Source organism: Cervus elaphus, chromosome 17, assembly GCF_910594005.1.
Source record: "Cervus elaphus chromosome 17, mCerEla1.1, whole genome shotgun sequence".
NCBI classification, from domain to species: Eukaryota; Metazoa; Chordata; class Mammalia; order Artiodactyla; family Cervidae; genus Cervus; species Cervus elaphus.
Genome location: NC_057831.1, coordinates 20932221 through 20953790, shown reverse-complemented (window position 1 = coordinate 20953790; position 21570 = coordinate 20932221). Strand labels below are relative to the sequence as shown.

Below are 21570 nucleotides of genomic sequence, written 5' to 3'. Positions count from 1 at the left end.
CTGCTGAATCATATGTGGATGCCAGTGGTCCTCGTGGACCAAATGTGGCCCAGACTCCTTGTGGCTGATTCACAGGAAGCTCAGAGAAACCGTGCTGACTTCTGATTAACCTTTAGTAACAGCAGACACAGTGTTTCCTATAAGTCAGTATCTCATCTATTTTTGTTGTTTTGAGAAGATCATTCTGAAATAGACTGCTAAAAAAAAATAGTCCACTTATTTTTATTTTTTTTTTCCTTGACCTGCTGTTCACAGCGAGTTGTGAAGGTTGGTGTGTGCTGACCACTGAGAACTCACATTATGGTGAAGTGGGTTGTCAAAAGGTGGGTCTGTTGACACAGAGATTGGGAAGCATTTTTCTCTAATCTCAAGGTGGATCTGTGTTTTCTCATCTGATTTTTAGGTGTAGCAGTGAAGTTCTTTAGATACTTGTAAAGGATATGATATTGTAGGTTTAAGATAACTTGACAAGTTGTGTTTCTTTACTAAGATTCAGTCATAACAGTTCTGTCCTTAGTGTGTATCCAGCATCTGCTGGCTTGATGGTAAACACATATTAAGTCCAGATTCCACAGCCTTGTGCTCAAGGATAGTCAGGTACTACTTGTAATTATTCTGTATTATAAATTGTACTTGGCTGCAAATAGCACTGACACAAAGACCAGTGTCCTAAAAGGCTAGAATGGCCACTTAGGGTTAATATTATGACTTCTAGTTCAGCCTCTTTTCCGTTCTCAAGATTCATCCCATAATCACATAGTAGCCATTGTAGTTCAGCCATGACTTCTATATTCCAGGCAAGAAGACAGAGGATACACTAATCAGTCACCTTTTTAAGTAGCTTTCAAGCTCCAAAAGCTGCTGAAAGTCCCAATAATTTCTGCTGACCAGAATTTAGTCACTTGACTACCCAAATATGTCAGGGAGGATAGGGAATATAATTGTCTATTGCTAACTCATTACTTAGGACTTCTCTGGTGGCTCCGTGATAAAGAATCTGCTTGCCAAAGCTGGAGAGCAAGAGATGCAGGTTTGATCCCTGCCTGGGTCAGGAAGATTCCCTGGAGAAGGAAATGGCAACCCACTCCAGTATTCTTGCCTGGAGAATCCCATGGACAGAGGAGCCTGGTGGGCCACAGTCCATGGGGTCATGAAAGAGTCAGACACGACATCGACTAAACAATAAGCTCATTGCCTACTCCAAAAAAAAGCCACTCTATTTTAAAGAAGAAGGGAAAAACAAATATTAGTGACAACCTAGCAGTTTCTGCCACCAGTGCCTTTTATGACTTAACACAATTTGCTCCCATCTGCTGTTCTAAGCACTTTACACTGTATGGCCCCACAGAGCCTTGCTGCTCCCTGAGAACGCCCTTCATTGTCCTTCCCTCAGCCTTTGCTCGCATTCTGAATGGCTTTGTCTCCCATCTCAGCTGCCTCTGCTTCCCTCTCAGGTGTTGCTCAGATCACATTTCCTGCAGGAAGCCTTTCTAGGACCACAGTCACGGTTCCCCTCTGCCCCTCCCCCCGCCTTTCATCTCATCTGTCACAGCTCTTGTTAACTTTCAGCCAACATATTAAAATTTCAAAGTTAGTTTTCATATCCTCTGTGATCCCCACTTCCCCCTCAGTTGCCTAGTAGAATAATTGCATCTACTCAATATTTAGTACATGTGTATTGAATTCCATTTCAGACCTAATGCTAGCAGGATAACTTAGGAGAAAGTCTTTTTGTGCAATAAGGGTGTTCTTTTTGTAAGGCAAAAAGAGAGATACATCAAATTGTGAGTATCCTAGTCTGTTTAATAGCTGTTGACTAATATATAGGTTGTCGGTTACTTCAGTGAATAGTCTGTTAGGTAGAAGTGTAAATAGCAGTTTGTTTGAAAATACTGGCTCCCTAAACATGTAGGAAACATTAACAGTCTGGGCCTCTTGGAACGAGGGCATTTGATGTGCCCGAGATTAGGGCACTCCACTCAGAACAAACAATGAAGGAAGGGGGACAATAAAAACCTTTATTTCTGAAAAGCACCTGAAAGTACTATAAATGGATGGACTTTAGGCTGGTCAGCGGGTCAAAAGGCAACACAGCCTGGGTGCCTCATATGTAATTGTTTGATAAACTTTTTCATGCGCTACTTTCTAAATTTATTTTTCATGTTTTAGACATATTTTCAAAATTCAGTTATTTGGGGAGGTTTTTACCTTGACTTGAATTTAATTATTTTGAGGTGTTTACTTTTTTCCCCCTTCTTCTTTTTTAAAAATTTATTTTATTCCAGTCTAGTTGATTTACTAATTTTTTTTTATTTACTAATTTTTTTTTTCAATATGGCACTTGGGATGTGTCTGTGGTAACAATTTGGGTTGTATTCATATATAATTGTTAAGATTTATGGAACATCTTTCCTTTAAATTAAAAAAAATGTTTTAACTTGCATTTCTTGAGTGGGCCTGGAACTCACATAAAGGATAGCTTGTTTCTGGGACTTCTTTTTAAAACTGCATATAAACCATCTATCATTTAAAACTGCATATAAACCATACAGTTGACTGAAACATAATGTTGGAAGGACCTCCTAGATAGTTCATGTCTTCTCACTGCTTTCTGTTGAATGTCATGCCATATCTAAAATCTGATTTTTATGAATTTCCCCAGTGCATTTCTCTACCACTTATACTTGACTCTCTGCTCATCATTTCTTTCTGCAAGCTTTTACAGTAAACACCTATAGAGCAGCAGTAAGAATTAGTCATGGTGCAGAGTTCATTTGGGATGAGTAACACAGGCAGGAAAGGTGTGAAAGTAAGATTGGCAAAGAAGTGTGGCGTGCTCAGCAAAGGGAGGGCTGGTGAGTCAAACGAGGAAATGTAGAAAGCACCAAAGATAAAATGCACAACAGTTTCATAGGAGTGTTAGTGTTTTGAAGGAGATGATGTTTGAGAATTGTCCAAAAATGGGAGCATCTCCCAGGATGGAGAAAAGTGTGGGCTGATATGGAAGGGAGCAGGTGTCAGGTATTGGAGACAGGGTCACTGTTGACCCCTCTCCCCTTGGTCTTTAAGACCTATTTGCTCTTCACTTAGGGGTTAGTGAAGCCCATCTCTTCCTGTCAACAAACATAGATCATTTTATCTGCATGTCAGACTCCAGTTCATCCTGCATATCATCACCATGCTAATATTCCCAGGTTATTTTTATCAGGTAATTCTCCTAAAGATAATGATGAAGTGTTCACTTCTTGTAGACAAAGTGCATATTCCTCAGTCTGAAATTTAGGGAACATCATGATCTGGTACCACTCACCTATGATTGTCTACCTCTTATTCTTCCCCTAGTGTTTGCCCATCTCTTTGGCTTGATAAGCCTCCTCTAAATCAATGAGGCCCGTTTTGCTGTATAACTCTTCACACCTTGGATGGTCCACTGTCTTCTCTGTCTACCTGGCTTCAAGATCCACCTCAAGACCTCCTCTTCGAGGCTTTCTGTACAACTTTATATGGATATGTGATTATTTCTTCACAAATCCCACGTGTGCCACCATTTTTACTCATAAATGTTACCTTGAATTAAAAACATGATTGCTTTGTCTTTGTGTCTAGATTGTAAGTTCTTTGAGACCAGTGACCACACTATACAATGATTTTTCATCTATTTTAATATCTGGTATAGCACTATATACATATTTGGTATAGAGCAAGATTTCTCAATCTGGTACCATCACACTTGGAGCTGGATACTTTTTTTTGTAGGGAATTATCTGAGCATTGAACGATGTTAAGCAGCATCACTATATACTCATTAGATGCTAGTGGCACCCTGTTCCCAGTGTGACTATAAAAAATGTCTTCATTTGTGCTGAATGCCCCATTGACAGCAAAATAGCCCCAGCTGAGAATTACTGTGTAAACAGAATAAATTCTTACCAGTATCTTGGCGGGAATTGAAGACTATGAAAATATTTGATCGATGGTTTAGAGCGTTTTGGGGTCCTGAATGATGACAAACTCAGCTGATGGAAGATTGGCAATGTAAAATGGAACTTCCTCTTTTCTGTGATAAGCTATAGGAAGCCTATTATAAATTGATGAGCAATTATGATGTAACTTAAGGAAGGGCAAAATGACAGAAGTATACTGAAGTTGAAGTTTCCAAAATACTGAGTTTTAGTTTCTAATTCATTTTGAACCATTTTATACTTGGAAATATCATTTCCAATAAAATATATGTTATTTAATTGGAAATTTATCTAGGGTTCATTTTTAACTAGTATCTTTGGATTGAGAATTTTGAAGCATATTTTAGAAAAGCATTTTGAAATTATGGATGCAGGTTATTGTAAAGTGATAACCATTGACAAAGATCAGTTGTATTTATATATAGTTTTCCAGTTTTTCTTCTTTTTTGGCTATTTGAATATTGTCCTCAAGTTTAGCAAAATTTCCAGCCCCAAGCAATACGCATATAAGCAATACACACACACACAAAATACATGTGTGTGATTGTGTGGTCTAGACAGTGCTTACTGCTCACTCTGTTGTAAGTTCTTAGTTTTTTCTTTGATTATCAAACTAGTACATGACAGATTCTGCATGGTTGACGTGCTGCTGAACTAGAAATAATGCATGATACCCTCTTTCCACAGCTGTGTGCCAGCCACAGTGCAAACATGGTGAATGTGTCGGGCCAAACAAGTGCAAGTGTCATCCTGGATATGCCGGGAAGACCTGCAATCAAGGTAGGGAAACTGTGAAAAGTAAACAATCATAAACCCTCTCTGCCCCTACCTGATATAGAAACTTAAGTTCTCATGCAGCCCACTTTTCCATGACCATTGTCCCCAAACATATGAGAGTCATTTCGCTGAAAGATAAAAATCTAATAATGATAAATCTTGCTAAATTACTTAATTGTGGGGCAGGTAAAGAATTTCATCCTTTCATTCACTATTAATTATGAAAATGCATTTTGAAAAAGAAAATGACAGAGTCAGTGGAAGCCTCACGTCTGCTCCTCCTTGGTCTCCCACTATTTGGAAAACTTTAGCAAGCTGTTAGCCTCCTTGGAGCTCTCTAAGATGAAAACACTTTGATACTCAGTCAGGTAGGAGGTTTGGCTTGAAACTTTGAGGTCCCTTCCAAATCTGAGCTCTTTAATCTTTGTGATTCAATTCCCTTCAACTTTTGACCAGTTTGTAAGGTTCCTCTGAGAAATCAAGATTTTGATTAACCTAACAAGTTATTTTTAATTTGGTGTCAGTTGCTTATAAAAGCAAATCTTTATTTAGTCTTCATGGTGCTAAGGTATTTTGCATATGTTACCTGTTTTTATCACTACAAAAGCATTAGGAGGTAGAATTTTACTTATTACAATTAAGCTATAAATAATATTTCATTTTTCACTTGACAAGACATTGTATATACTCAGTGTTTTGTCCAAGTTCACAAAATTAATTGGTAAAAGATCTATGTCAACTTAGAGCTGTTGTCTATGTAACGCATGTTCTTTCTACCAGTGTAGTTTTGGATGGAGAGAACATTGGAAATGTGATCCTCTGATTTGCTGCATTGCAAGGCTGACAAGGCTTGTCTGTTTAATTAATTTCAACCAAAACCCTTCTACCATTCGGAGCTAAAAACAGATGTAAAGAAAAGATAGGGTTAGATTTCACTAGAAAGATTCAAAAATAAAAAGAGTAAAATTTTTCATTTATTCCCTAAAGTAATATTTCCTAGCATTTCAAATCTCAAATGAAACAGTTTGTATAGGGTCTAACTGTCCCATAGATACTTAGTTGACCTCATCTGATACAGAAATGGTCCTGTTGAAATATTCTTGTTCTACAGCATCTGATGTTCCTTGAAGCGTGTCATGTAAACTTGTGATTTATAGACATAGTTTTCACAAGAATCAGGCCCACTGAAATTTGAAGGTATGGGTAATTGTTCCTGAACTACCAGATGAAATCCATGTTAGTGAAATGTGACATGTTTTTAAACCCATTTGATTTTAAAAACCCATTTAATTTTTCCTCTCCAGTGTAAGTTCTCAAGTAGCAGCATGTTCAGTTCTCATTATTGAGTTGTCAGTGTCCATCTTAGAGTACCAGCATGCTTCTTTTTTTAAAGTGCTGAACATAAAGCTTCGCAGGTTTCATTAATATGTCAGCACCATGAAACCTTATCCTCATGCCAGGAATATATACAAAGAAGAGTATTAAAAGAAGCCACTGTTGAGATTGCAGAGAAATTCATTTAAATTTATTTGCAGGAGCTACAGCAACTTTAATATGATTCAGAGACACCAAAACTATCATTGGAACACGGATCCATCTCTGGGGAACTCTGATTTTCAGAAAACTAGTTTACTGTGTACCTTTCCCTGCAATAATACCTGTTTCTCTTAAGAAAAATTGAAATATACTGAGTTGAAATCTTGCCTTCCCAAACTAAATATAGTTGGGGGGGAGAGGATTTTATCAGTGGCAAAGTGGGATTTTACACCTGCAAAAATAGTGAGCCCCACTGAAAATGTAATTTCAAGTTAAATCCTGAATATAAAACTTGAGTCCACAGTAAACCTACATGTTTTGATCATCTCTCTCTTTTCCTTTCTTACCATGTAAGCAACTGTGGCAAGTTACATTCTTTGAGAGCAGGAACCATTTGTGGGGTCCCTCTGATTTTTTAGTTCCTGAAAATTTTTATCAAAATGATTTGCACATGATAAGTGCACATGAAATATTTGCTTAGTGACTGTTTAATATCATGGTCCTTGGTCCTAACACCATAGGAACTGAAAGAGTTCCCTGGAGTTGTTTGGTATAGCTCTTTATGCTTTGCATCTGTGGACTGTTTGTCAGGGTCAGAGAGGCTGTCGCAGTGATCCAGGTGGAGACCAGAGAGCCCCAGAAAAGTTGTTAAATATTAGAACTAAGTGTCTATATCTGCTATGTAACAAATTAACTTAGACTGATTTTATCCAGACCATACATTTTAATAAAATGGAAAACATTCCTCAGAGATATAAGAAACCAAGCAGTTTCTTTTTTTTTTTTTTTTTAAACCCAGGGTGTTTTTGTTTATTTTTCGGCCACACCATAAGGCATGTAGGATCTTAGTTCCCTGACCAGGGATCAAACCCGTGCCTCTTGCAATGGAAACACAGAGTCCTAACCAGTAGACCACCAGGGAATTCCCTGGTTTCTTTTTTCTTGAGGAGAGAAATGTTAAGAAGAGTTAGACTTGAAATAAATTTCCACAGAACTGGAAATTAGCATTTGATTAAAAGTAGGTTTTGGTATAGGGCAAAATTTATATCCACTAAAAATTGTGTTACAAGCTGTGTACTTTAAGAACGCACCCCTGGCGACTTGCTTGAACAGCTGAGTGAACAGCTTGAACGGATGACAGGCACTTAATGAGGCTTTCAGAGCTGCCGGGGCAGAAGAGCAGGGCAGGCCCACTTTGGTACTGGCCTAATTTAGAAGCCTTGGCACAAGATTAGTGTGAATCTGCTGGTCATGGCTTGTGCTTCCCTCTGGGTCACTCTCTGGATTTGCCACAGCCAGATCACATGGAAAATTGTAGGCGTGGATGTGACCATATTCATTCTAATCTGAACTCTGGCAAGAATTTTTTTTTTCCAGCTTACTTTCTCTGGTAATTTTATTCATGAAGATTACCACCCCTTCCACCCACCTTGAGCCTCTGTACCCATACAAATCCCCTTTCTCCTCAGCCAATAAAGGATACTATTATAGATAATAGTGTTTTTATAACTTTCCCATTAGAGAATTATTTGGGGCATGTAATGTATCATATCATTGCATATTTTCAGGAATGAAAGACATCCTGCTGAATTTACAGTGTACTTTACAGTATAATAATTTCAGAAGAAACAGTTCATAAATATCAGTTATTAATCTCTTGGCATGGTTTTTGTTTCAAATGTTGAATTCCTTATCCCAAGAAAAGAATTGGTATCTTGTACCGGGGAACCAGACAGTAAACTTTGGTAAGCTGCTACTGCTGCTAAGTCACTTCAGTCATGTCCGACTCTGTGCGACCCCATCCCTGGGATTCTCCAGGCAAGAACACTGGAATGGGTTGCCATTTCCTTCTCCAATGCAGAAAAGTGAAAGTGAAGTCGCTCAGTCATGTCTGACTCTTCGCGACCCCATGGACTACAGCCTACCAGGCTCCTTCGTCCATGGGATTTTCCAGGCAAGAGTACCGGAGTGGGGTCCCATTGCCTTCTCCGAATTAAGTCTAAATTGATTGCCTTCCTTAGCACAATAGTCGGAGTGTTTTAATACTAAGATTAAGGTAGTTTCTTAAGGCTTTATTTTTTGATTGACGTGCGGTTTCAACCCCAGAAACCAATATTCATTTAATTTGGAAATTTAACTGGCTATTAATAATGTGATAGTCTTGAAACAGGATGTGATTGCCTACTTTGGGACCTACTCATAATATTTTGGTAAGCTAATAATGGCAACACCATTTTTTTTGCAGAAAGCTTCTAATGTATATTCTTTTTTTCCCCCAACCCTTGATATCTCAATCCTATCTGTGTCTGGGCAGGGTGTCTTACGTATATTCTAATTAAAAGTGACCTAAATGTGACATTAGTTCTTACATCTGAATGAATACATCAGTGGTCTATCATGTTACTTATTTAAATGAGATCTTTATGCAGATCATAAGTTTATGCATGATTATGTAAGGTTTTAAACGGTTGTACAACATACTAATATAGGAAAAGATATTAAGTTGGTCATTTAAGACCTAGATGTACCTAAACAGAGCAGGTTGATTATAGTCAATTTTTGTATAATCTTTGAGTTTTCTCTTCGTTGATGACTAAAATCATCTTTTTAAAAATGGCCTCATAAAAATGGCCATCTCTTTTGTGTGTGTGCTTAAAAAAGTTGATATGAAGATGTGGATCGTTATCTTATAATGTTTGTGTGTTCTTCGGAAACAAGATGGCAGTGATAAATTTTAAGAAACACAGAAATTAAAACTGACAAAGAGAAGTGAGAAGAACTAGAAAGGTATTTGTGTAAAGTATCTAAAGCATTCTTTTTGAACTCCACCAACTTTATGTAATTGTTTAATGTATACTTGCAAAGATTTTTAGGGCTAAAATGACATCAGTTCAAAGTTGACTCTTATTACCTTCTTCCTGGTGTGAAGACGAACACCTCTACCCAACTCCTCTTGACCAAGGCAGTGAACAGCCTCTTTTACAGCCCCCGGATCATCAAGCCACAAGTGTGCCTTCAAGGGGTGAGCGTGCGTTACCTCAGGTGGCCTGCCCCCCACCTGCACGGCTTCCTGCGGTGTTGTCACTTCTGGCCGGGGTCCTGAAGGCTCGCCCCAGGAGCACCCAGTCCTCCGTGTCCTGAGCATGCGAAGCGAGTGGCAGGAATTGTCACCTGGTGCCAACTCTCTGTGCTCTGAAAAGCCTGGCGCCTCTGCTGTCCTTCCCCTGCCTCACGTACCCGTTGCCTTTCTTCTCTTCTGAGTTTCAAACTGTTTCTCGGAGAATCAGATGACAAAGTAGCTTCTGTTTTCTTACGTAGGCGAAGTCAGGAATTCCACAGCACCTGAGATTGGGGTTTTGATGACTTCTGCTGAATAGATTTTAGAAGTGTGCAAGTCCTCTTCCCCACCACCACATTTGGGGTGTAGAGTTTTAGGTCACCTGGAAATCAGACCATATGTTAGCTTCCCTCTTTTGGTGAACCAGCTTCCCTGGTGGCTCAGATGGTAAAGCGTCTGCCTGCAATGTGGGAGACCCAGGTTCAATCCCTAGGTTGGGAAGATGCCCTGGAGAAGGAAATGGCAACCCACTCCAGTACTCTTGCCTGAAAAATCTCATGGACTGAGGAGCCTGGTAGGCTACAGTCCGTGGGGTTGCAAAGAGTCAGACATGACTGAGTGACTTCACTTTCACTTTCTTGTGATATTAGAAAGTCTGAGTCTGGTTACAGCACAGGCCTTAGGAGGCTCTGTCATCGTGCTCAGTCATGTCTGACTCTTCGCAGTCCCATGGACTATAGCCCTGCAGGCTCCTCTGTCCATGAAATTTCCCAGGCAAGAATATTGGAGGGGGCTGCCATTTCCTACTCCAGGGGATCTTCCTGACCCAGCGATTGAACCCGTGTCTCTTGGATCTCCTGTATTGGCAGGCAGATTCTTTTACCACTAGCACCGCCTTGGAAGTCCCAAGTAGCTCTATAATTTTGAGCAAATCTTAGCATACCAATTAATAATAGAGTAATTCCTGTTCTTTTCACCTGCAGGGCTGGTGTGAGAATAGAAACACCAAAAATATTAACATCTTCTTTAGGCTGGAAAGTTTTGTAGAAAAATTAAATGGCAGTATAACTTTACAGTATTTCTGAAAGACTTTTTTTCCTCCCTCATAAATTTAGAAACTTAGAATGACTGAATTAAATTCATTTAAATTATTGGTTACTGCCTGTGCTTATAGGGAACTTGATTTGGATCAAGAAATTAGGGCAATAGGATGAATTTCAGAATCATTGAAAATTTAAGGGTAAGAGTTATAACAGTTGACATACTGAGGTCTGTTTGCCTGTGACCTCTACTTGAGTCAGACAAAATGCAAAAGCTTATTAGACTTCTGAGGCATTGCATAGTTTAAGCCTCAAAGGAAGAAAAAAAGGGTCCAAATTACATTAAATGAATGAAAGATGATATTCCTTAAAAATCCATGGCATTATTTTACTCAATGAATCTCTTCCAGATTTTCAAGCTAATTTTCAGTGTCTGCATGCTAATAAAATTTCTGATTCGTTTTTCTTCCTGAAGTGTAATTATAATGCTATGCAGCTTGCATTTTTGTCCTGAACCAGCTCCTTCCCGCTTCCCCCCTCCCCCAATCCAAGCTCCTGAATTCACCCACTTGCTTAAATATACTCCTGACTGTAATAGACACTCCTTAAGAATTGTGTATATGACAATATGAGTATTTGAATGTAAGTGGTTTAATTGTAAAGTTCTGTCCTTGATGTGATAAGATAGGTACATGATAGAAGTCATTCATCTTTTTATAATAGATTTTCCTTACAAAGTATATTACATTACAAACTTCTACAGAAAGAGCAAAATTTAAGTAAATTTAAAATAAAGACACAAGTTTTCTTTCCTACATTCTTTTGTCAGCTTCCAAGAGTGATCTGAGAAATGTGATCAAGGGGAATTTATAATCTGCTATAAATTATTATCTGCTATAATCTGTTCTTTATAATCTGCTAGTTATTGTAGGAGCCGTTCCTATAAATTGGAAGTGTCATTTTCAAATTTCTGACTTAATTTGATAGTAATAAAAATGTTACAAGGCCTATTACTCTAGAGATTTTGGAAGCAGGAAACGTCAACTCAATTTTATAAGGTCAATAAGAAAATAAGGTATTAGTTCCTCAGTCATATCCTACTGTTTGTGACACCATGGACTGTAGCCTGCCAGGCTCCTCTATCCATGGAATTATCCAGACAAGAATACTAGAGGGGTAGCCATTTCCTTTTCCGGGGAATCTTCCCAATCCAGGGATTGAACCTGAGTCTCCTGCATTGCAGGCAGAAATAAAGTACAATATAGTAATCATGGACTAGAAACTCTATAAAGAATATTGAGGAAAAGGAAGTTCATCACAGGACACCAGATGCTTTTAATCTTTTGAAGCGCCCTACCTTAGAGTTCTAATATTTGGTAAATACTGAAAATCGTGGATAATTGTGGAATTCTATTTCATCATTTCTGCAGTGGTTTTGTAAGGGTCAGTGGGAAATTTTTAGGAGAGACTTTCGTGTGGCAGATGGGGCGATGGTGGCAGTCATTGAGGACGTGGACAGCGGCCAGCTGTCAGGGGGTGTCACCCAGCCTGTCACCAGCTGTTAGAATGCAGCTTTCTCAAATTGCTTTCAGCCTATTTGGACACTTATGTGTCAATTTAATAATAGTAAAATAGCCAACACGTGTCTCCATATTTGCCCCCCTGAATACTGCATGTTTATTTCATTTTCCATATCATTTCATAGGTGATTCTCGGGTTTGTTTGGGTCTTTTTTATAGGAATTATGATATCTTACTGATTGTTCATTTCCTTTCAGTTTTATGATTCTTAACCCCTAAATGTATTTTTTGTTATGGGTAGGGAAAGATAACTTTGATGGAAGACCACCAGCAACCCCAGTCTGAGTTGTAAAGACCCTCTTGGCCATCCTCAAGGGCACTTGATTCACCAAGACTGGAACGGCCTCAGCTGGGCATCAGCTTTAGTTCATGGCCATAGTGTCTGCAGACATTTCCATTGGCTTAAATATGCCTTGTATACGAGCTGCCTGGTGCTATAAACATCTAGCCAATCCCATCAGGAACCCACAGAAGTTTCTGATTCTCTTTAAGAGTAAACCTAAGGGTTCTTAATTGACATGTTTTATATCCATCAATATACTTCTCTTGAGGTATGGAATTCAGTCTTACTCTATTTTTTCTTGTACTAATCTATTCCTGCTTAGTACAGAGGAATATTTAAATCACAAAGCCTTTCTCTTAATATATTCAGATTTAAATACTATTTACTATAATATCAGTCAGGGATTTATCAAAGCGAGGTGTGAATCTTCAGGGACACATTAGGCATCATAATTAGCTCTTAGAACTTGAGAAAAGACTTTGACTCTAATTTTTAATAAATATTGAAATACAAGGTATAAGAATATAAGAAGTGGAATTAATTTCTGTCTTATTGATTTAAAAATTTTACTGATTTTTAACAATTTTTTGCAAAATAGTTTCTTTGAGGAAATTTTTTGAAAAATATTTTAATTATGATTCTGTTTTGAATATCCTTGACTGGGCAAGAGTGTATGAAGTTTAAAAATAAAGAAAGCACAGGAGATGATGAAGGTATCTGGTTTATTTATGTAACCTCCCCAGGCTTCACCCAGCTGGGGATCTGCTTACAGTTTTGTTAAGGTTAGAAAAAAGACTAAGTCGGCAAAATAGTTTTAAGTTGGTAAAATAGTTTTAAAATTTTTATATGAAATAACTATTTGATGGTTTTCAAAAACAATGTACTTGGTTACATTAAGTATATAAATATGTATAGATTTTTAATAAATGAGCAGCTCAGATTTAAATTTAGTTAGATTTGAAAACAACTTGTAACTAGATATATTTCCAATTTGATGACATGGATTAATAGATAATTAAATTAGGCTAATCAGGTGCCTTTGCTGGCAGTCCTGACAAAATAAACATGTCATATTTCTTTTTAATGAAATCTGTATTTGGGGCATTAGTGTTTCAGTGTATATTTGTCATGAGATTTATTTTCGCTTGAGGCTGGAAAAGTATCACGTGAAGTTCATTAACTCCCTTCATGTTGATATTTAAACCAGTAAACCTAAAATACAGGATGATAGTCCATTACGTATTGTCCATTTGTATTTCTATATGCCCTTCCCAACTGGAGAATGAATGAAAATAATGTTGGAGGATCTTTTTTTAAGTTTATTTTGTATTTCGAATGCTTTACTATAGTAGGAGACTGAAGCTTCTTCTTTAATCTGAGATCAGTTTATAGACTGTGAATAAGAGGAACCTCAACAGTGATCACTCTAATTCATTGAGCTTCTATCCTTTTAAAAAAGAGTAGCCTTTCTTTAGGAAGGTCAAAGGAGTCTAATATTAAAAATCCGTATACTTTCTGTAAACTAAGATAGGTTCACACAGTTTCTTCTTTAAACAGAGACAAGAAGAAATTGAAGTAGAGTGAATCTAGTAGTATAACCCCAGATATTTTGAGGATGTTGAAGTCAGATAGATGGTGTGTGCACTGCTCTTTCTAGGGCTGATAAACCATGTATGTGTCAGTGAGGAGAATCTCAACTGTCCTCTGTAAACAGAGATCACACGTTAGATTATTTAAGCCCCAGAAATTCACACAGCCTGCCATTGTTATAAGGCTTCCAGTCACCTTTGATAGGGGACTTTTCACGGCTCTAATGTAACCAGCATTAAAATGAAGACACTGTGAGCAAACAGTCTTATGTTTACGGCTGGTTACTGTAGCTTGATTGACTTTTTCCCTTCATTCTTCAGCATAGAGAAGCATTTTCAGTGGTTCGCAGTGGTGTCGAGGTTTTGTCATCTTTCTGCTTCCACCCCGTTCTTTTCAGACCTAAACGAGTGTGGCCTGAAGCCGCGGCCCTGCAAGCACAGGTGCATGAACACTTACGGCAGCTACAAGTGCTATTGTCTCAACGGATACATGCTTATGCCGGATGGGTCCTGCTCAAGTATGTCAAGAATCTTAACTGCTTTATAAGTGCTCTGGGCTTGACTGCACGCTGTGCCCTGCAAGTGTGTGAAAGTGGCCTCCTAACCCTCCTCCGAAGCAGGATGTGAGCGCGTGTTTGTATGTGTGCCTGAGGAATGGAAAACCAGGATGAGAGCTGCCCACTGTAGATGTCTAGCATTCTTTTACCATGGGTGCCAGCGTCAAACTGATTTGGAAATGGTCTTCTGATGTTATTCCTAGCACACTTCCCCCTGTCTTCCATCTGGTTTTAGAACTGTTCCATGTAGAAAAAGAACCTTGGTGACCATTTGAGGACTGTTGTGCTCTCCATAAGGCTGGACAGTAAACTGTTGGCTGGTAGGGAATCCACCCAGCCTGGTTATTGAGTATAAACCACCCATAAGTACCCACTCACTTCAGTTTTACATTTCTTGATAATAGTCTGAAGGCTAAGTTATGACTTTTTTCTTGAAAAACCATAGGTCAAATGAAAAAAAAAAAAAAGCTTAAAATAACTTAAAAGTAGATTTCACATGTGTCTTTGTAAGAAAGAAATGGATGATGTTTCCTACTATCATTTGGATGTGTTTTATAAATGGACAATGGCCTAAAATTCTCTGCAGGCTGAATGTTGAATTGAGGTTGCGGTTATAGGATATCTAATAGTTAATGACTTGAATTTTATTTTTACTGAACTATCAGCTAGATCAGTTAATTATCAGTAGGTATCAGCTATCTCTAATTGGATTGCATTTTATAAAATAAAAAGGTTAGCTAATTTTATTTATCATTTCATATTTACCATGGAACTTTTTGCAGTGAGGCGAGTTTATGCTTATGAACAAGTGGGAGGGATGCTAGAATCCTCTATCCTTGTACAACTCACTGGGAAATGTGCTGTACCTGGAGACATTTAAGGGATGGTTGAGACACTTACTTGGATATTTTAGCTAAGACCAGCACTTAATATGAGTAATCTGGAAAAATAACCTCAATTTTCTATTTGGCTTGGCCACTGGAAAAATTTCCAGATAATTTTTCTAAGTTTTACATTTGTCTTTTAGTTCTTCAGATGCATTAAGGGTCTTCCCCAGATACTAACAAAACTGGTTCACTTCTTAATCACCTCTGAGGGAAGAAGGTCTCTGTGTCCTTCCTCCTATTTTTGACTTTTTTTTAGATTGTTGGAGCATTAAGCCCGTTTTGTCTTCATTGTTGATTCAGTGTCACTGATTTCAGGATAAGTAGAAAACTGTTATTTTAGGTCCCAGGCACGCTCTCTGTCTCTCTGAGTCAGTCAGTCACTGTCTTTCCAGGTGCCCTGACATGCTCCATGGCAAACTGTCAGTATGGCTGTGATGTTGTCAAAGGTCAAATCCGGTGCAAGTGCCCGTCTCCTGGCCTCCAGCTGGCCCCTGATGGGAGGACCTGTGTGGGTGAGTTGTAAGACCAAGCATCTCTGTCAGCAGCCTCTTGAGGGTAAGGAAGAAAATAAAATGTGATGGAGGGAAGGGAAAAGGGCAGTTAAATAACATCAGGTAATTAGTTGCCTTTGAGAGGATATCACATGTCTCACAGGGGGACCTCCTCTCTCTCTGAAAACCTTGCGAGGGACAGGAGGATGGTTCAGGCAGAGGAAACCGCATGTGCAGAGGCGATGAAGTTTAGAGGGAGCACAGTGTTCAGAGAACAAGAAAAGCTCAGTATTTCTAGGATATAAGAGGCAGTGAGTGTTGACGCTGAGCAGGTAGACAGGGCTAGACTGTATGTACTGTGCTCAAGGATTCAATTTTTTTCCCCTGTAAATTAGGAAGGTGGTAAAGATAAGAGTGTGGGCTTCGATTTCAAACCTGGCTCTGTCATAGAGACTTGATATGTAACCTTAGGTAAGAGACTTCCTTTCTTTGAGCTTGAGTCTTCTCATTTTTAAAATGGGAGTAATGCCACATGGAACCTTTGTGAGGACTGAATGAGATCATGGATGCAAAGAGCTTAGCATCTAGTAAGTTAACCTTGTAGTACCCTGCATGTAGTAAGCACTGAGTGAATGGAGGTTTTTGGGGTCTCGAGTGGTATTTATTGAGTACTCTCTATATCCCAGATCCTGTTAAGTACTAGGCTGTAATGGACAGACCAGATTTTAATCCTTACAAAACCTATATTTTAATGGGAGAGACAGAAAAGAAAGAAATATCCAGTGAAATTACAAACAATACCAACTGTTAATATGAGGTGCTAAGAGTGAAAATCAGAAAGGATCTGTTTTAGAAAATAATGGTCAAGAGAGTCATAAAGTAAGGCCTGGACCGCTGGCCATGTGAAGAATCAGGTGAACATGTTAGAGAGCACTGCAGTGAAAGAGAGGCTGACTTCTTTGAGGTTTGGAAAGAAAGAAGACCATACCCTTAAGTTCACAGTATGAGGGGTGATGGCTTAAGTTACAGCCAGTGAGAGAGGTGAGGACTGTTTATTACAGTGTCACTCAAGACATGGTGAGGAATGAGGAATGTATTCAGAAAGCAAGTAGAAACAGTTGAGAGTTTGGAGCTTGGTAACAATCCCTTCATAGGTCTAGAGAGTGAAAGTTGCTCAGTCATGTCCGACTCTTTGCGACTCTATGGACTGTAACCTGCCAGGCTCCTCTGTCCATGGAATTCTTCAGGCAAGAACACTGGAGTGGGTAGACATTCCCTTCTCCAGGAGATCAAACCCAGGTCTCCCTCATTGCAGGCGGATTCTTTACCATCTGAGCTACCGGGGAAGCCCTCTTAGGTCTTAATAAAATCATTTGTTGGCGATTGAGTGGGAATGCTTTGGAGGGGGAAAGATTGGCAGAGGAAAGGCCAGTTTGGAGGCTCCTATAATAGTCTATCCTGGGAGAGCTTGGATTATGGTCATGGCAGTAGGTGAAGAGCAGAGTAAATGAGTTCACAGAATTTACCAGAGTAAGAAACAGCTGGGCTCGATGATTTGGAGGTTAAGGAGATAGGGTTGTCAAGGATGACTCACGTTTCTAGTTCGAGCTGGCAGGGGGATACAGGTGTAGTGCCTCCTGTGATGTGGTACAAGAGGAGGACAGCTTGGGTTGGAAGGATGAATTGAAATTTGGAGATACAGAATTTATGTTGCCTGCCAGGGCAACCAGCCGGATGACATTTATGACGAGCCATTACGTCAGGCAACCGTTGGCAGTTAATTGTTTATTTTAAAATCTACTCCACTTGAACATGCGGTGCTCTTCCTAAAATGCAGTTGGCTTCTGTTTCTAGACATTGATGAATGTGCTACTGGAAGAGCCTCCTGCCCCAGATACAGGCAGTGTGTGAACACTTTTGGGAGTTACATCTGCAAATGTCATAAAGGCTTCGACCTCATGTACATAGGAGGCAAATACCAATGTCACGGTAATAAACCCCAGCCATTTCATTGTGTTGTTTTTTCCTCTGGAGCGGAAAGATCTCTTAATTATGATGATGACTGGGATGTCAAGGGCACAGGAGGTTACTGGCAATTAAATTAAGCAGACGTGAAATTCAAACTCTGGTAGTTCTGGATGCAAATGTACTTTATTTCTTCCCTTTATCTGCGATTTTACGTGAACCTTCACATTGCAAAAAAGAGACATTTTTTTTTGGAAACTATGTATTTTTTGTGAGTCATCGTATTTATCTCCTAAATAAACCTCTTCTTTTCCTACTTCCTGATGCAGATATAGATGAATGCTCCCTTGGGCAGTACCAGTGCAGCAGCTTTGCGCGATGTTACAACATTCATGGGTCCTACAAGTGTAAATGTAAAGACGGATACCAGGGCGATGGACTGAATTGTGTGTGTGAGTCATGCTTCTCTCTCAGCTCTGAATTCCAGCAGGAAATACAGGGTTACACAAAGGCCATTGCTAGAGAAGATAAGGAACAAGATTAATTATCAAAGAAATATCGTTTTTCATAGCTAGTAAAACTAGTCTGTGATTTCCACAAATAAAAATCACTTGCTCAGGTGTTTTAAAAAATTAAAGACTCAAGGATAGACTCTAATCTTAAAAAAGCATTCAGTTCCTTGACTAAACTCTCTCAATAGCGTCTCTTTAGCTGGTAAGACATTTTAGAGCCCTTCCTGAGAATTTGATTTTGTTATAATCAGAAATAAATGTATATTTATCATTATCATTAAATTATAATAATGGGATAATCTGAACATTTTGTACATTTTTATTCTTCTGGTTTATGCCTCCAATTCTGCTATAAAAAAAGCATTTCTGTATTTTCTCTATGTTCAGAACTGTTTCACTTTTTAAAACTTTATACATTCTATTTGTAGTATGGCTATGTTAGTAGATAAACATGGAAAAAAATACCCTCCAAAATGAAAGTTTCACAAACCAAAGGCCACAATTTAGCATATATTTCATGCAATAGATAAATTAAAAATTTCTGTAGTAAAATATTTACTGAAGACCATGGGGCATAAAATCAGGATTAAAGGATTTTTGAAGGGTGGTCATGTAGTTATACTCCCAGTCTGGAGTAGATCATTCCAGGAAGATTAAATATTAATTCCTTTTGGTGAATACAATCAAGGACAAAGTTTCCACAGATGATTTTCATGATCTCTGGACATTTTTCTAAAAAGCAATTGTATAAATTAGTAAAGGAGAAGGAAAACCAAATATAAAACAACAAATAGAACATTTAGTGAGAATGTGTTTGTGTGAATTGAATTTATATAAAGTGTGGAAGAGAAAAGTATTAGTCTTTAGACAATTCTAAACATGATTTTATATTGCTAATTATACATGTACCATGGGGGCATTTAACATTGACTCTAAATATACATTTCTCATACTTTAAAATTTTAGAATATCTCCGCATTTAAAAAAAAAATCTCATTGATTCTTGTTTCTTTCTACTTTACAAATACTCAACTGTGTTTCGATACATTTCACTATAGAAACACAATAATAATTCTTGTATACATCCGCCAGATATGTTTATGTGATATGTGTTTATGAGTATATATATGTATATATTATATATATACACATTAGTATTTGCTTTTTTTTTAAACAGTGTGACTTACATTAGGGGAATAATCTAAATGCAAAAAGTAAGCCTCATTGGCATGAGGTATTTTGATGGGTTTGTTTTTTACAATTCGATATCTTTCTTTTTAAGGAGAGATGGTTATGCACTAATTGAAATATATTTACTCTTCTAGATATTCCAAGAGTAATGATTGAACCTTCAGGTCCTATTCATGTACCAAAGGGAAATGGTACCATCTCAAAGGGTGATGGAGGACACAGTAATTGGATTCCTGATGTCAGAAGCACTAGGTGGCCTCTGAAGACACCGTACATGCCTCCTGTCATTACCGACAGGCCCGCTTCTAAGCCAACAGCAAGGCCTACACCAAGGCCAATGCCAGAGCCTACACCCCCTCCACCCCCACCCCCACCCACCGAGCTCAGAACACCTCCGCCAGCAACAGCCCCGGAAAGACCGGCCACCAGACTCACAACCATGCCACCAGTCGCCACCACAGCGCCCAGAGAGATTACGGTCGACAACAGGATACAGACGGACCCTCAGAAACCGCGAGGAGATGTGTTCAGTAAGTCATAAATGCTGCCACACTTCGGGGGATTTTTTCCCCGGTTTTTCTGAGATGTAACTGACATGCAGCATTGTAGGAGTTTAAGGACGTGCAGCATCATGGTTTGACTTATCCTCTGCTCTACTTAGTCGCTCAGCTGTGTCCAGCTCTCTGCAACCCCATGGACTGTAGTCCGCCAGGTTCCTCTGTCTCTGGGGATTCTCCAGGCAAGAATACTGGAGTGGGTTATCATGCCCTTCTCCAGGGGGTCTTCCCAATCCAGAGATTGAACCCAGGTCTTCTGCCCACTTTTTAATTGAATTATTGGGTTTGTTTTTTTTTTTGCTATGAAGTTATATGAGTTTCCTGTATATTTTAGATATTAACCCCTTGCCACATATACGGTTTGCAAATATTTTTCCTCGTCTCTTCATTCTGTTGATGGTTTCTTTTGCTGTGCAGAAGCTTTCTGATGTCATCCTGCTTATTATTTTCTTGCTTGTGCTTTAGGTCCCATCAAAGGAAATCATTGCCAAGACCCATGTTGAGGAACTTTCTTCCTATTTTCTTCTAGGAGTTTTGTGGTTTCAGGTCTTTTGTTCAAGTCTTGAATTCATTTCAAGCTAATTTTTGTGGGTAGTATGAGATAAGGGTCTAGATTCATTCTTTTACCTGTGATTATCCAGTTTTCCCAGCACCATTTATAAACAGACTGAAGTATTCTTGGGTCCCTTGTCAAATGTTATTTGACCTTATGTGCTTGGGTTTATTTTTGAGCTCCTGATTTTGTTCCATTGGTCTAAATGTCTCTTTTTATGCCAGTACCATGCTGTTTGATGACTGTATCTTTCTAGTATAGCTTAAAGTCAGGAAGTGTGTGCCTACCACCCTGTTCTTCTTTCTCAGGATTGCTTTGGCTGTTTGTGGTCTTTTGTGTTAGCCACAGGCCATGTCTTGAATAAGAATTAGTTATACATAGTATAAGACATATATCCCTATTGTTACATATTATAAAGGGCTATATGAAAGTCTGTCAATTGGGCAACTAAGAATGTGAGTGGAAATGGAAAGAATAAGTACATCATAGCTCCTATTCAGTATGAGAATTCTCCTAACCTATTCAGATTTACTTGAAAACTTTCAGAGATGGGGAGCTTAATATAGCACATGCCATTTAACTTTTAATCTAAGTGTTCATTCATTCAACCAATAAACATTTTCAGTACATTTTAGAATGGCAGGCCCTGTATTAGGCACTGGTACGAAGGTAAAATAGAAAAGCATATACTCTGATGGAAAAGACAGTTGCCCTGAAGATAACTGTAGTACTTAGTTAGTGGGAGATCAGTGGAGGTAGAGAAGAGGGGTACCTAACTGGCCAGGGACAGTGTGGGGAATGGGGAGGCTTCTTGAGTGAAAGGGGGCAGAGGGGATTAAAAAAAGGGAGGCATGGTTCACGGGCACAGCACAACAGAGGCACAAGGGTAGGAAGCAGCATAGCATTTGCAATAAACCACCAACAAACTGGCGGGTTGGGCCAAGGATTGATGAGAAAAACTGGCCAACTACCCCTTGTATTTACTGTAAACTGGTGGTTAGATCTAGACGGCAGCCAGGTTGGGTTCAAGAT

General features: G+C 38.8%; 1 protein-coding gene across 9 annotated transcripts in view; it reads left to right on the top strand.

Moving 5' to 3' along the window:
* The window catches only part of NPNT (nephronectin), a 76379-nt gene that overhangs the window by 30265 nt on the left and 24544 nt on the right, over positions 1-21570 (top strand). For 4 of the 9 annotated variants that reach the window (XM_043870976.1, XM_043870969.1, XM_043870970.1 and 1 more), the window contains 7 exons: positions 4650-4742; positions 9205-9297; positions 14224-14343; positions 15662-15781; positions 17615-17749; positions 18055-18177; positions 19563-19958. In XM_043870976.1, the coding sequence (XP_043726911.1) occupies positions 4650-4742; positions 9205-9297; positions 14224-14343; positions 15662-15781; positions 17615-17749; positions 18055-18177; positions 19563-19958 (1080 nt within the window). Of the gene's footprint in view, positions 1-4649; positions 4743-9140; positions 9298-14223; positions 14344-15661; positions 15782-17614; positions 17750-18054; positions 18178-19562; positions 19959-21570 lie in introns of those variants that run through there. The other 5 variants (XM_043870971.1, XM_043870972.1, XM_043870975.1 and 2 more) reach the window with 2 other exon arrangements.